Source organism: Corvus cornix, chromosome 10 (assembly GCF_000738735.6).
Source record: "Corvus cornix cornix isolate S_Up_H32 chromosome 10, ASM73873v5, whole genome shotgun sequence".
Lineage (NCBI taxonomy): Eukaryota > Metazoa > Chordata > Aves > Passeriformes > Corvidae > Corvus > Corvus cornix.
Window position 1 is genome coordinate 3,650,310 of NC_046340.1, and position 16,420 is coordinate 3,666,729.

General features: G+C 40.3%; 1 protein-coding gene across 3 annotated transcripts in view; it reads left to right on the plus strand.

Annotated features, from left to right (window-relative positions):
• SH3GL3 (SH3 domain containing GRB2 like 3, endophilin A3) overlaps positions 1-16,420 on the plus strand; it is a 58,473-nt gene that overhangs the window by 35,801 nt on the left and 6,252 nt on the right. For all 3 annotated transcript variants that reach the window (XM_010391097.2, XM_010391098.3, XM_039558002.1), the window contains 7 exons: positions 8,146-8,214; positions 8,843-8,915; positions 9,423-9,566; positions 10,216-10,349; positions 11,721-11,879; positions 14,719-14,822; positions 16,059-16,186. In XM_010391097.2, coding sequence (XP_010389399.1) covers positions 8,146-8,214; positions 8,843-8,915; positions 9,423-9,566; positions 10,216-10,349; positions 11,721-11,879; positions 14,719-14,822; positions 16,059-16,186 — 811 coding nt within the window. The remainder of the gene's footprint in view (positions 1-8,145; positions 8,215-8,842; positions 8,916-9,422; positions 9,567-10,215; positions 10,350-11,720; positions 11,880-14,718; positions 14,823-16,058; positions 16,187-16,420) is intronic.

Sequence of the window (16,420 nt, forward strand, 5' to 3'; positions counted from 1 at the left end):
TTCTTTGATGGGGTTTCCCAAGCAAAGGCTGTTGATTAAATACATTGACATGTACCCAGGTGTCTTCAGGAGTCTTTATTCATACAAGTTGTTCTAAGTTAGGAGAGTTCACACTAAATGGTACAGCACAAAAGAGTTGAAAGCAGCAGAAATTCTTGTCTGCCTTGGTGTGAGTGTCTCACTCAATCAGTGGGAAAGCAGAACCTCTGGCTGATGGGTTGGTGAGGGGATTTTGCTGAAAGACAAATCTGAGAGGTGTATGTGGATTGCCTGCTGAAACTCCTCCATCAGTGGGGAGTGCTGTCATTGCTCAGTTTTCCTGTAGGTACCAGTGCTTGTAAGGGCTTTCTTGATCCCAGAATACAAGGATTGTGCTATTGGAGCTTCCTTTCTGAGTAGAACTGAGCTGCCGCTTCTGAGCCTATGCCAGAGCTGTGCTGCAGCTGTTCATTGATTCTGTGTGGGAGCTGCAGGCCTTGCGTTCCCCGTGTCAATGGGCATTCTTCTCTGCAGGAGCATATGGGCACTTTTGATGGAGTGGCTCCAGTCCTGTTGATGCTGGCAGCTGGAGGGTTGGCTGTAGAGGTCTCAGCTGGTTGCCTGGCTGGGCTTCTCTACACTTTGGGTCATGCTCAGCTGTGAAGAATTTGCTCCATGTTAGAGAGTAGATTGAATAATAATGCTTGGCACAGATCTGCACGTGACCCTTTAACAGTGACGTGCTCCATGCTGAGCTCATGTCACCCTGGCAGCTCACAGAACATCTCCATGTGGGAAAGATGTGTTTGGGGATGCCCTGGGATCTCCCTTCCCATGCAAGCCACGTTGCAAACACCTTTCTCTTCTATTCCTCTCCAGCTGCCATATCCTTGTGCTACTCAGTTCATCTAAAACTATCTATCATCTATTCCTAAAAATAGTCTGTGATCTTGTTGCTCCTGTTTGCCTGAGAAGTTACAAATAATAAAGGGCTCATAAATATTAGTGAGATAGGAATGTTCTTTGTGAATATAAACACTCTGGCAGTACTCTCATGCATTTCTTTAACTTTGTTTGTATGATTCAGAGATCTCTTGGTGGAAAAAGTATGTTTTGTTTCTTGGGAAACGGGCCCTTGAGATTCCTGATGTCCTTTAGATGGCCTGGGTTGTGGTGGTTTTTTTGGTTACATAAAAGAATTTCCTACCAAAAACTGGGCTCTGAAAAATGAGATGGGACTCAGGTTTTATATTTTGTAAGTTGTATGAAATTTTTAACATTAGAAAACATGTAAGAAATATTTTAATATTGATCTTGGTGTGTCTTTAAATGTAACACATTTCTCTACATATACTTAAAATCCTTCCCATTTTACAAAAATAGTAATATTTTTGGTATTTTAATTTTGTTGGCTGCTGGGACAAGATTTGCTATTGGGTCCATCAGAAATCCCTAAGGAAGTTGATAGTGTGAGCACAGTCATGAGCTGTCTTTGAAGTACAAGCATGTCCTACAGTTCTTACTTTATGTTTCTACTTTAAATGTCTGAGAATAGAAATCTTCAGTTGAACACTAGGATGTGAATTCTCTGGCCATGGATGTAGTTTTCTGGAGTTCTTGTTCAGCTGCTTTTGGTAGGTAATGAATTGTGGGTGAATCATCCAATTTTATGCAACACTTCTTTGTTTCCCTGAATTTTTATAGAAATGTACTCTGCCATGGGTACTGACAGAATGCTGCTTGAATTTTGTATCTTCAATATGATTATAATTTTTAATGTGTTCATGTCTCACATAAATTCTAAAATACTATTAGATTTTATAATTATGTATGAACTATTACCAAAACAGAAACCTGCACTTTCTTAAATACCTGTGTACAAGCATTGTTAAATTGTTAAATTTTATAGCACTTATGCAGCCATGGGAGCAATAACAAGTCTTTGACTTCTAGGGCACAGCTTCTTGCACACCATAATTTTTATTAATAGCAGTAGGACCCAATTCAGCTGCTTGATTCATTTTTTTAAAAAAACAACCCAGTTCCCTCTGCTGCTGTCAGAAATCTTTTCTACCATTTTACTTTGGTGCTTTGGGGAAATCTGTGCCACTGTTAGCTGAAAGTTTAGTAGAAGAAAAAGTTACAGAATACTTTCATGTGAAGGTGGTGGCTCTCTGAGCTTGACACTGTGAGGTGCTGAGCACTCGGGGCTTCATGCAGCAAAGCACTTCAGCACCTACTGAGGATGAACTTAAATGATTTGCTGGAGGTGAGCCAGAGTGCTCTGTATTTGTGTGACTGAAACATTTGCACTTTGTAGTAGACCCTCTATTTATTTTGGAGGGCAGAATAAATCTTTTTTTCTTTAAAGTACATCAGAGCAAGAGAATTTTTGTTTTCTTTGAAAACACAATATACTGAGGCGACTCAAGAGTTCCTGCCATCCTTTAGTGCTTAACCTCTAAAAGGAGGGATTTGTATTTTCTCCAAAGCATTAGGATAGAATGAGCTGTGTCAGTGTAATTAAAAGAACAGGTCCAAGCACCAGTACACTTTTATAGTTTGGGTTTTTTCTTTATTGTTGTAGGGTATTCTAGGAGGAAATATCTGTTTAGGTATATATTACCCATTTTCATTTGCAGATGATTTTTGTACCCAAGGGCCAAGTACTGTGTTTCTTTAGGTTTTTTGTTAAGATCTGTATTTGAAAATGTGCATCTTAGGTTGGTTTCTCAGTGTGGGGCGCTTCTTTTTCTTCTGAGCATCCAGACCTTTAGAAAATCTCTAGAAGTCAATCACAGATGTGCCTATTAGCTGCCCATTCACCTAGTCAGAATATTTTATTCCTTTTTTTAAAGTATATTTTTCTATAATGGTGGCAAACTTTGTGCCAGCATGCACTCCTTTAAAGGTGTACTAAGATGCAAGACTTTAAGTAAGCTGTGTTGTAGGTACAAGTTCTTGGTCTGCATTACATGAGCTAGTAGTAACCTTCTTTTTGAGCGTGGCAGTTAGCAATTTATATGAAATATAGCAATCAGGAAGGAAGTAAAACAAGTAATATACATAGCACTGTAGTAGAACGTGAAAGCACAAAACAGGGAATTACAGATATTTGAGGTTAAACTCCTTTTGATCTAGAAAAGGGGCTGAAATCTTGGTCTCTAATCTGATAGAGCATTCTGGAAGAGAACAAAGAGGAAAATCTCTCCCTTCCCTCAGGAGGTTGGACACTGCAAGGAGATTCAACTTTGCCTTGCCAGCCACCTTATTCTTCCCTTTGTTTGTTACAGGCTTAAATAAGATTCTTGAGAAGGCTGTTAGTATTGTCACATTGCATTAAAGCAAATCAAGCACTTACATGGCTGCAGGGAAATCGCTGGAACTTTTAGTGATTTATTAAGAGAAGCGTAACTATTATGTGTTAACCATGCTGGAATGTAGTATTTTGTACTAAGTACTGTATTTAAGATGTATTTAATGCATTTGTGCAGCTTGGCCCAGTTCTGTTTCTATGGGAAATGGAGCCATACAGTTACATTATTTCCTGGCTCTCTGTGTGTTAACTTTGGGATGAATCTATTTGTTTTCCCAGTTGATTGCTTGCTTCCTTTTTAGAGAGAGAGGGAAATAAATTTAAAATCTTTTCATAGCCTTGGCTTTTCTGTTAGAATAAAAAAAATCTAGGTTTTGCCTCATGGGTTTTACAGCGTGCATATTTATGACAAATGTAGGAATTTTCTATCCCATTAAAGTTTCAACAGATAATTTCAGCAGATAGTCCTTCAGAACAAAATAAATGCTGTAACTTTTTACAAAGTCATTAAAAGCTCTTAAGTCTTTAATAGAATATGATACCTTTCAGCCTTTAAATAGCATGGGCTGATTTCCTGGCCAGGTACGTACAAGAGAGTTTTGCTGGCCAGCCCCCTTCAATGGTAGCTGAATAACAACAAAAATCCTGTGATGGTTCAATCCTAGTTACTGAGTGCAAAAGAAAGGCAAAACAAGTGAAACAGAAGGTCAGAGCACGTGTGCAAGTATTGGCTGGCAAGAATCCCATTGAGTTGCATTATAAAATACCCAGTGGATATATTAAAAAAAAAAATAGGGTAATTGTTTTGAGAGTTTTATCAGCTCTCTGTTGATCTGGGATATTTTTGGCAGTTAAGTCTTATATTCAGTAACCTTCCATAGTGAAATATGAAAAAGTAATGTAATTCAGTGGATATGATGTACAAAACATGAGTAAAATATGGCATTTTTCTGAAGCTTGTTGTTATAATCCATATAACAATGGGGAAATGTACTATTCTTGTGCAATAGGGACAAATCTTAATATTCTTAACATGATTTTTCAGTATTTTTATTTTAAATCTTGAGACTTTTTTTAGTTTAGAGTTTTGGTGAGATGTAGATTTTACTTTAAAGTATGGACAGCTCATGTGCTGTGCTCATGGGATCATAGAATGCTAAGGAGCTGGAATGGACCTTAAAGGTCATCTATTCCCTACCCCTCCTGCCATGGGCAGGGACACCTCCCACTAGACCAGATTACTCAAGGCCTTCTCCAGCCAGGTTTTGAACACTGCCAGGGTTGGGGCAATGCTTCGTCATAACAAAACACATCAAAAGAAAATTATATTATCTGGAAACAAATAGAACAACAGAGAACTATCACGAGAACAAAATTCCAATATTAGGTTTATAGAAAAATCTTTTCTCAGAGAATTTCTTGTAATATAAATGCCTTAGCAGATAAATATCTAGTCTTTTAAGTCTGTAGCAAAATTGCAGATTGCATTTTGAGCTGTAGCTGGATATACAGAACTAAAATAGAAATAATGTCTGGAGGGGTTCCTTTCAAAGCCTATTTGTTCTATTCCAGATTTTTCTTCATATAAAATTCTACATACACACACCAGAGACTTTCAGATTGTTTGTAATACAACGTCATATTTAATTTTTCAATATTAAAAAGAACAGTAGGATCTAGCAAGAAGTAACAAGCAAGGAGCATTTGTGTACAAACTGCAGTGTTTCTTCAGGCAAAAAGGTCTTTATCATATAGAGCATGCAAGTTTTACAGTCAAAGGTAGTTTGCCATCATGTGTAGCTTCAAGTGAGAGGTGATAATACAAATGGCTGACTGGAAAGTGTTTTCATGTTCATAATTTAACTTTGTTGCTTTTTTCTTTCTCCCCACTAACTCTAACATTTCAAGTGTGATAGAGGGAGTTGTACAGACACCTGAGAGGAAGAAATCTTTCCTATTGCAGAGCTGTTCTCTGGGTATAGGTTTTGATCTAGAGGAAACCTAGTTAGCTTCACCAGAAATGGGACTAATGAAAGGCTTTAGCTTCTGACCTGCAATGGAATAATAAAGAAGTGGTGACCCCCCTCCTGGGACCTGTTTTTTTTTCACAGCCACGAATTGTGGCCCTTTCTGGTCAAATGGTGCTGAATCCACGGTGCTCAGGTTCTGAATTTGGAGCTGAAGGATTCTTCCTGTATGAGAAATTCCAGGCCCCCTCGGAGTGCGTGCCTTGTGTGATGGCAGCAGTTTTGTCTTTGATTAGGTGACTCGTAAAGCCTGATAGATATTGCCATGTAATTACATAGCCCCTCAGCTGGGTATCTTCTGTTTATGTTCAAAGCATTTTGCAGCTTGATATAATGCATGTAAATGATGCTCAGCAAATAGTCAGGGAACTAAAAGTCAGCAGCTGTCTCCTTTGTGCACCCATTTTCAATAATTAATTGGGTATCCTGTGACTTTTAATTGTGAGAAGGGTGATGCTGGTTTTACAACTCCTAAATTCATTATGATCAGAACAAAAGCTTTTTTGTTCCTAAATGCATGACTAGTACAGCTATTTCCAATTACACCAATATGAAATAAACTGTAGAGGTGTAAAATTTAATTATAACCATTAGAACTTTATACCAATTTTTACTGTTGGTAGCTCAGACAACTTACAGACTTTAAGGAATCATTCTTTATGGGCGTCATTTTTCAAAGGACATTAGAGCTCAGAGTAAATACCATTGAAGAAGTGTGTCCTTGGGCTAGGAGCTGCAGTGTCATTAATGGTTGCATAGAACCAGGAAAGCATGTTAACAAAATTCTTTTTCTTATGATCAGTGCTTTTTTTCTCAGGTGTAGGTGTGTGTTAGGTTGTCTTCAGAGTCTGTAGGAAACCGTATCTGCAGATCCTGTGGCTGGCTCTGTGGATTTGCATTTACAAGTCACTGTTAAATAAATTTAGAATTTTATTATTGATTATGGTTTCACAGTCAAGCAATCATGTTACTTCATTATGTTTATTTTTCACCAGCATATAAGTGGATTATCTGTAATGGGACAGCTATGGGCTGCTATTGGATGTGGGTTTTGCACCTTAAGCCTGAGAGGGGTAATTCCCCCACTGCCTTCAGCCTTTGAAAAGGTTTTGGGAAACCACAGATCTCTTCCTTGCCTGCTGGAGAAAGAAGACATGTGTGAGGCTGTGGAAAATGGCATTGATTATTTTTGGAATTAACAGTGCACAGAAAGGAGACAGAAGCTGCTGTTATAGAGGAGCTGCAGAATTCCTGATAGGATTTCCTGCTTTTCATGCAGCCTTGTCATGTACCTTTCTCCGTCTGCCCAAGGACTCCTCAGACATTCCTGCAGAGAGCAGGGCAGCGGCCCGCTCCACGTGTGACCCCAGGTCACTTCTCTGCTGTCATGTCTTACAGCAGCAAGATGATGACCCGCAGGAACTCACTGGTACTTGGGCTTCTCCATCTGTTTTATCTGCTTTTCTGCTCGTTCTGTCAGTGCTCTGGAAGAGAAATGATCCTGACAAGTGTGTGTGCTGCTTGGCATATTAAACATGAAGATTGGGAGCGTGCTGTAAAGGCAATAGAAATAATTAGCTGTGTGTCTCTCTTTGAACTCACATTTTCCCTTAAGCAGGACTGTTCTCTGGCTGTGTGGTAGCAGCGATATTGATGCAAGGTCAGCCACTGCTGAGCTCCCAGCTCTGCTTCATCAGCTCCTCGCTGGTTTTGGCAGGGCAGTGTACTCCCCCCTCACCTGTGCCGTGCAGGCAGCGACTGAGAACAGGGAACCATTGCAGTGCTGAGAGCCCTGACCCATTTTCAGGTTATGCAAGTCCCCAAGGGCCTTCGAATTCAGTGAGATTAATTCCCTTTTAGAAAGTGCTGAGGACAAACAAAACACTTTACTGGGGACAGGTCTGTGGAGCACCAGCACTCAGTGAGCTAGGCCTGGATTTCACACTACGCTGTTACAGTTTCAGTGATAAAAATCAATTAAAACAGAGAAATATTAGGCAGAAGGAATTTAATGTTTGTTGAATATGTGTTAAATCACTGTCATAGTGGAGTGATGCTTTCAAAGGCTGTTTCACACTGGGTGAGGACCTGGCTTTCTTTTCATGTTGTCACTGTGCAGGTACCATGCCCTGCAAGAAGCAGATGGCTGAGTTCTGCCCACGGCTTATTCCTGGCCATGATTTACTCAGTGAGGACCACAGGTCTGACAGCCTGGAGTTTTCACACAAAAGGTGGATAACTTTTAGCCTTTTCAGAAGGTTTACTGAAATCTTCTCTCTGAAATGGGTGCTTTGAGTTTTTGAAGAACACCTGGCATCCTTGTTTTGATCATACAGGTGCTCAGTCTCACAGGTGAGTCACAGTGAAGCATTTTTCCCGAGTCTGGTCCCTTCCACAGAATTGCACACACAAGTCCCAGCAGCAGGAATGGGAGTTCCTGAACCTACTGGCACACAGGGCCAGAGGGTACTCAGAAGTACAGAGCTGCAGGGACGTACTTGAAAAGGTGACTCTGGATTTACCTGCAGTCTGACTGTGGTCCCTGTGCTGAAATCTGCAGTAGGTCATGCCAGTAGAGTACAAACTCTGCAAGCATGAGAAATCATTTTTTGTTCACTTGTTCTAAATTTGTATCAGGTATCCTTGTCTCTCTTGAAGGGAGTGCTTCACTTCCAAGACTGTTGACTCTTGTCCTGCATGTTACCTCAAATGGATGCTGGCTATTTTCTGATCTGGAGTCAGATCCTGTAACTCTCAGAGATATTTATTCTGTAATTAAATAATAATACCTTTCTTGTGTGTGTTAAATTTATCTTTTTACAGTTATTCAGTGAAAAAATAAGCGGAGCAGAAGGAACAAAGTTAGATGAGGAATTTCAAGAGATGGAAAGGGTAAGAAAAGTCACATTATGTTTTTCAATATTAAGCTATAGCAGAATCAAAAATATTTCATGTTTCAAGTGACTGGATGGTATTGTAGATTTACCTGGGGGAGGAAACCCTATAATGTGCTTCCAAACAGAAAGATAAAAGGATAAATGTGAATTTAACCTTGAGCCTCTTCAGCTCAGCCAAGGAAGAAGAGATGCCCACAAAGGCTGTTTGAGCAGAGGATCAGGTTCCACTGACACCTCTCGACAGTGAAGAGAAATTCCTCCAAGAAGGATGCAGAGCATCAGGAGGAACCTTCTTCCTCTGACTATGTGGGAGTTTAGAGAAGTCCACAGTGTTAGTGAGGCTTTGTAAATATCACAAAGCCTTTGTGTCTGATAAAATGAATGATAAAAACCTAACTACTTGGGCTGGATTTTCTCCTGAGAAAAGGTTATATTTTTTAGTTTAAATCCATGTTCAGAAATTTACATGAAATTGATATGTTTGCTATCCAAACATGATGAGTTGTGTTGCAAATTAAACAATGTTACTGCCAGTTTCTGCTTTTACAGTTATGTGCTTTTTTAAAATTCCCCTTGCCTTTCTGTGTATTTTTTAATGTTCATAGTAGACTTTTCTTTTTCAGAAAATTGATGTTACTAATAAAGCAGTAACAGAGCTTCTGTCCAAATCCACGGAGTATCTTCAGCCAAATCCAGGTAGGATAAGAACAATAGGTGCTGGATTTTGATGAATATTGCTTTATTACTTGGAAATTAATTCTAGGTAAATAAAATCTAATTAGGTCATCATTGTGAGGTTTCTGTCTGGAGTTCTGCAAAGTTGTTCTAAGCAAGAGGAGAGAGAGCAGGAAGTTGGCTTTGGCTGTGCTTGTATCTATTCTGCATTTGCTTTCTGCAATATTTCTAATCAGGGAGCTCCCAAGCCAGGACTGTTCAGAGGAATGTGAGTGTTGGTGAATATTTGCCTGGAGAAATGATGCTTTTTCAGTTGGGAATAAAAACCAGTTTCATATGACCCATATTGTTGAATGGCATATTTCAGCTTTGGACTATGAGGTACTGACAACAAAAAATTTACCAGTCTGAGCTGACCTTAGTGACTTGCTTCATTATTTTGCTTGTGAAATGATCTATTGCTTTAAACAGATTAGTTTTAAAACTGGTTTTATGACTTTTTTGTTTCTTTTTCTATGTCCCTCTTAGCATACAGAGCCAAGCTGGGGATGCTGAACACTATGTCAAAGATCAGAGGACAAGTTAAAACCACAGGCTACCCCCAGACAGAGGGACTCCTGGGAGACTGCATGATACGGTATGGCAGAGAGCTGGGCGATGATTCTATGTTTGGTGAGTTTGTGCATCTCCTCTGCCAATATTTCAGCATAAAGTTCTTTGCAAAATATTACTCACTGACATAACCTGTGTAGTTGGCCACTGCAGGTAAGAGGGAAGGTTAAGTGCAGGGAGCAAGGGATGATGGATACAGCTCAGAAACAGGATGCTCCTGCACATTTGTCCTCCTCTGTTGCAGGTGAGCCTGTCTGATCATCCCTGTTATTAACCATTTTAGTTTCCAAGTTGCCAAATCTAAGTAATTTAGGGTGATTCTTAAATGCAGTTTATTTCTTTTAACCTTTATATAAAAATGGTTATACTCAATTTGAGAAGCAAACTAAGGGAAAAAATTATTGTAGAAAGAAATAAGCAACAACACTGGATGACTTTTGTTTAATAATGACCTATGCAAAAACAGTAGGGAGAACAATTTTTTTTCCCCTGATATCTGTCAGGGGAAAAAAACCTGCATTGTAATTCAGAACAAAAATTTTCTAGTTCTAGTTTTCTATAGGGAACAAGCATAACTTGCATTATTTTCTTTTTTACTCTTCAAGGGACTGCAACAGATACAAAGATACCTGTTTGAAATGACTGTTTTAAAAGACAAATTTTCTGCTTTTACATATCTTGAGATATAAGAGCCTATTCTTTACCACAGGCCTTGCACTACTGGATGCTGGTGAGAGCATGAAGCAAATGGCAGAAGTGAAGGACTCGCTTGACATTAATGTCAAACAAAATTTTATTGATCCTCTACAGTTGTTGCAGGACAAAGATTTAAAAGAGATTGGGGTAAGTTTTCCAGGGTAAAGCTTCACTTACCAACAATCAAATCAAACTAGTTCCCTGAGGTATTTTTCTTGAAAGCAATAAGGTAAATAAATTTTGTTGTAATAGATTTTCTCTCTAGCAAAACAGTGACAAAATCTGCTTAGAATCAATGTGTGGCTATTTCTCCCTTGTCTAACTTATTCAATTTGCTGTATTGCTTGGACAGTCAGTACAAGGATACTGAAGAGAATTCTATTCTTTATTTTTCTGCTGTTTTATTTTAATGAACATTTTTATTAATGCTTATGAACATGTGAGTGGGCTGTGATTTACTGCTAGTGATTATCCTATCTTATCATCTCTGTCAGCCTAAAGCTGTTTATAATGGAGAATGAATATAACTGTTAAAAAAGGCTTTTCAGGGCAAACACAGAATGATGTGAATAGTGTCATAAAATGTTGAAGTGCCATATGCCACTATAGGAAAAATATAGGACACTAAGGAACACATTTTTAACCTTTAGAGTTAAGTTTTTCAGTGTTTTTGTTTACAATGTGACAATTCAACGAAAGCCAGGCAGTCTTTGAGTCTGTTGATTCCAATGGATTTGGGTAATAAGCAAGTTAAAACCCTGATGAAATGCAGAAATGAAAGTTATTTTATTTGTTTTCACATAAATGAATGTGGAAAGCATAGCAAAAAGATAGCAATAATGTCTGTAGCTGTCTCCTTTGATGCATAACTGTTTTCTGTTGTGTTCTTCTGAGCTGATGAAAGGAAATCGTTTGATGTTAGCTTTAATGAGCATTTTGTACTGTCACTTTGAGTCCATTGTGTGTGTCTGTCAGTCCCATGATTTTTGGCAACAGAAAAGCTTGTGTAGTTGTATCAGATAGAAGTGTCAAGTTGATACCTAACAAGGACAGCAAGAATACAAGATTTGTTGGAGCACTGCTTTATGAGGGGAATATAGCCCTTAAACTTTTAGTTGTCATATTGCAGATAATTCAAGACATAAAATTGAATTACATGTACAATACGGTGACACACAAATATTCAGGTTGGATCCCACTTCTCTCGACAGCTCAGAGAATCTGAGCTGTTACACATTTAGTGAAGTCCATGAGGTGGATGTCTACGATTGGCAAATCAAGGTAGCCAGTACCCCAGGTGCTACCAAAGGGCTCTTTATTTAAAATCTCATTCATGTGTGTGGCCCTACACTTACCTGGTGCTGCCTTGGGTCAGAGGGATGGACTGTACAAATCTCTGAGCCTTGTATTTCTTTAAGTCTGCATGTATTTCCACCACTGATGTTTCCTTAAATCACAGTGTGTGTGTTTGGGCCATATCCCATTTGGTCCTTCTCATGAACGTTGTGTCTCTTTTAGCACCACTTGAAGAAACTGGAAGGACGCCGCTTGGATTATGATTATAAAAAGAAGCGTTTTGGAAAGATACCGGATGAAGAAGTTAAACAAGCAGTAGAAAAATTTGAAGAGTCAAAGGAACTGGCTGAAAGAAGCATGTTCAATTTCTTAGAAAATGATGTAAGTCTGTGCTGCTTCTTTGTTTGCTGCACTGCATCCTGGAGGGGCAAATGTGTGGGATTGGTTAAAGCCAGTCCCATCCTTCACAGGAGACAAGGTCTGGAAGCAGAAACTCTGCCTCTTCCCACTTTTAAATCCCCTGTTAGAGAAGAACACAATGCACAGCAGGGAATGGGAGAACTCAAGAACTCAGGAATTTCTTTTGGAGATACTGTGACTCAGACACGATGGTCACAGAGGCCTCAAGTAGGACTAGCTGAGAGTAAAATGCAGTTTGGTCAGTGAGAGGGTAAAGGTCAGGAAATTGGTATAGTCAAGACTGAAAGTATAAGCTGCTGCTGAAAGTATAAGCAAGGGCATGTACCCTCTGTGCTTTCTGAATTTTAGCTCACTTATAGTCAAAACTTTGCTGCTGATATGGAGTCTCTGAATGATTTTACCTCTGACAATCGTTACTATTGCTCTTTGGCTCTGCAAAGTCCATAGAGTGAGTTTGTAGCTTGAGCTCAGGTATGTGGACTTTGGCTCAAAGTCCAAGTCCATCATGAAATTCTGTCTAAATAAGGAGCAGCTGTGGCCATTCAGGATAATCCTCTCTTCTGTCCACGCACAGAGGAATAGCGGGATGTGCTTTCTCCTGAGTAATTATGGAATTGTAGGAAAAGAGAGCTGGACCTATTTGAGCTTATTCCAAAGCTTTCTCACCTCCTGTAGATGCAGCATCACAGAAAACACACTTCCAAAGTAAGAAGTGTGCTGTCTTTTTTCTGTGAGCAAACTGCAACAGGGAGGAGCTATGAAGTGGGAATATTTAATTACAAGCAACTTCTCCCTCTATGCACACCCACTTATAAACCAGCCTGTAGCTCCTGGACTGTTTGTAAGTGGGACACATTTGTTAGAGCAGTGTACAGTGTAAGGCAGTTAAGCCTCTTGCTGTTTGACCAGGGCAGGTTAATGAGGGCAGCAAAATCTGGAACATGCTCTTATCAACAATTTCAGCACTGTTCCACTGTAGGCTCTTCCAGTTGCCTGGTTCCAGTGGATGTGTGTTTTATAATTCTGCCTTTCATAAGCAGCTGAGAAATGTTTCAGGTACTGTTTATCATTAGTCAAAGCACCAAACTGAGGACAAAACAGTGCAGGGATTCAACTGGTTTAGCTCAGCCACTAGAAAACAAATGAGTTATGCATTCTAGTATAGCTAACTCTGCCTTTGGGAGGGGGTGAACTGAATATCCCTCTGAAGTTTTTTCCATACCCATTTCCTATTGTTTCTGTTTAAAGAAAACTCTGTGCTCTTTCCCTTCCATTTTCATGCTGACCCAGTTGTCTGTCCTCCTGAAACTTCTCATTACAGCCTCGTTGTCTAACCCCAAATGGTCTCACTATGTTTGCAGAGATCTTAACTGCAATCACTTCCTTCTGATCCTTTCCAGTTGCCCAAGTGTCTCCCTCTCTTGGTCTTCTTGCCCTGAAGTCTATTTTCTGAGCTCTGGTTCCCAGCCATCTTGCCAGGTGCCTTTCCCAGGCTCAGTCCTGATCCCCATCTTTCTCAGGTTTCTGCACAGCCAGTTCCAGACCTCCCACATCGACACTGTTGCATGCACTTCTTATCAGCTCCATCTTCCTGCCATTCCCACACAGCCAGTCCCAGCTTCATCTTCCTAAGTAGCTTTTAGTCCCCCAAGTTTCTCTGGCTCTTTCCCAGTCTTTCTCTCTCTCTTCTCCTAATCCACAACTCTATATTTCTCCTGGCTCTTAGTCGGCTTGTTTGGATCGTCCTTTATCCATTTTCTCTGACCACCAATCCAAACCCCAGGCACGTTGTGTGTTGTCCTCAGCTGTTTATATTACTCTCTTCTGACTGTGATGGAATTGTATCAGCTGTTGGTTTGGTTCTGTGCATTTCATTTCTTTGTGCTATGTGAGAGTGTTTGGCTCTCTTGGAGTCCTGGCAGTATTTTTAATGATCTTTTTAACTGAGTAAAAGCAGACAAAGTATAGCACAAAATTGCCATGGGTCCATAAAACATTTGTAGAAAGTTTACTCAGATATTTTCTTATGATCCAATGTCTGAAGACATCATGATGGAATGGAAAGATGTCAGACTTCTTGGGGTCTGTCTTCTTAACGTTGTCTTGAAGAAGACAAATATCTGTTACTGCTCCATACCCCATACAGCTTGAACTTTTCAGCTTGTGTTAGGGGAATGACATTATTTGTTACCTTGTGAATAAAAATATTTTGGTTTTTCCATCTCCTTCACATTCTCCCTTTCCTCATCGTTCATATTTTTGAATGATTGGCTAATACATTTTAAATCCAAGTAGATAAATTATGTTTCATTTATCAGTTTATAAATGCTGCCATCTAGTGAGGTAAGTCCAGATCCTTTCAGAACTGCAATTTGTAAACATTGATAATAAACTGCAATGAGTCTGAGTCATAAGAGCTGTCACAGTGTAATTTCTTCCAGCATTGATCAGAAAAGCTCCACTTTCACCTGCTAAGGGGTCATGTCCTATTATATGGTTTGGGCTTGGGTGTTGACAGACAGCTGGCTTGGAAGTTGAAAGCAGAGGGGATTTGCACATTGTGAAAGGAAATGACTCAAGGACCCTGCCCTGAGTTAGTGACCTAGAAGTTACACCTCAGTTTTGTTCAGTTTCCAACTGCCAGTTTCTTTGATAGAATCACATGTGCTCTTTCCCAATAACCTCTACAAGGTACTGTGGTCTTTTGAGATACGAGGTCTGTTTTAAATGATCTGTTTGTTTATCCTTCAGCTGAATGCACTGCAGTGCCCTTACAACTATTTTCCTCTCCGTCTTTCAGGTAGAACAAGTCAGCCAGTTGGCTGTGTTTGTAGAAGCAGCACTAGATTACCATAAACAATCCACAGAAATTTTGGAGGATCTGCAGAGCAAGCTGCAAAACCGGTAAGACTGAACCCCTCAGAAAATGTTGAACCTCTTTTGCAGCCGAGGTTTGCAACGTTGGAAAGTCACTGAAGCAAGAGATCTTGTAGCACCACTTCCCAGATGCTGTTTGCTGTGCTTTGTGCCAGACTGAGCTCCATGGCTTTAAACCCCTGCCACCTGGCAGCTTCTTGCTGTGCTGGGAGACTTTAATGTAACACAGGATCTGCCCAGGGAGCTCGGAGGGTGTGCAGAGTCTCTCCCATCTGTGGAGGTTAATGAGGACAGCCTCCCTTTGTTTGGAGGTTTATTCCAACTTGCATACTTTGAGTTGTGTTTTGGAGGCTTTGCTTGGAAGTTGGCCTGTTTTTATTGAGATTAAGGGGTATAACAAAATTCTGCAGCACAGTAAGGAACCAGCCAGCTGGCCAGGAACAGAGCTGTGCTGTAACACACGTATGAAAGGCCCAGGTACTTTGTGTCATCCTGAGAGAAGGGAGAAATGCTGCTGTTGTTAATGTTGTCACTCAGAGACCCAGAGACCTGAGTGTCACTGTGGTGTAGGCAGAGTCAAGGAAACTGCCTGGGGCTTTCAGCTCAGGGTGGCTGTGGGGGCTGTGAGTGTGGGCATGAGGGCAGCTGTGTCTGCAGACACCCTGTGCCATCCCAGCTGGAAGGGCCAGGGGACAAGGAGCTCTCAGCTGGGGCATACACAGCAAGAGGTACTAGACAATTTTGCTGGCTAAATGGTTGTTTCCTATTTCCCCTGATAAAAGGGCCATGTGGGAGATGCAGTCCCTGGGCCTCTGTCCTGGATGTGTTTCTCCATATGTCATTTGCAGTTGAGCTTTCCAGAGGGCTCATTCCTGCAGCTTGTGCTGAACTCAGTGGCAGCTGTGGGTGCTCATCACTTCTCAAACTCAGGCTGTTAAGCTTTATGCCTCTGTCAGCAGGACCACAGTATTAAATAAATTAGGGGCTTGTTGAAATTCAAGTATTGCACGAGAATTGAGCAGCTTTTAGTCAAAACACACACTCCCCCCAAAAAAATGAAAAACAAACCAACCAACCAAAAGAACCAGCACCATAAAACCGAAACACAAACCCACCAAAAGAAACCTAAAACCAAAACCAGCAGAAGATTTTCTTACTCCACTTTTCCAACAGCAAAGCACTTAACCTGAGCTTAAGTTCTGGAAGTATTTCTTCCTTCTTTCTTCCTAAATAAATCTCTGGCTGCTCTTCTCTGTGTTACAGAATAAATGTAGCATCTAGTCGGCCTAAGCGTGAATTTAAGCCAAAGCCTGTAATAACTACAACTCTGGAAATTGGTGATAATCAGCAGCACAATGGGATTGCCTATAGTTCTTCCATAAAATCGTCAGGTAAGTCTGTCACCACAGAATGAATGTGTCTCTAGATGTTTTGCCAGATTGTTGCTTGAGGTATTTCTTGCACCGTGAGAACAGTGGATCCATCAGGCACCAGTATCTCTGCATCTGACTCCAGATTGTTTCCAAGATTTCAAAACAGAATTGTGAAGCAGGGTTCCTCTCAACAGACTCCCACCTATCTGAGGTTTAGGTGTAGCACTGTCCTTGGTCTCTAAGGTCTCTGAA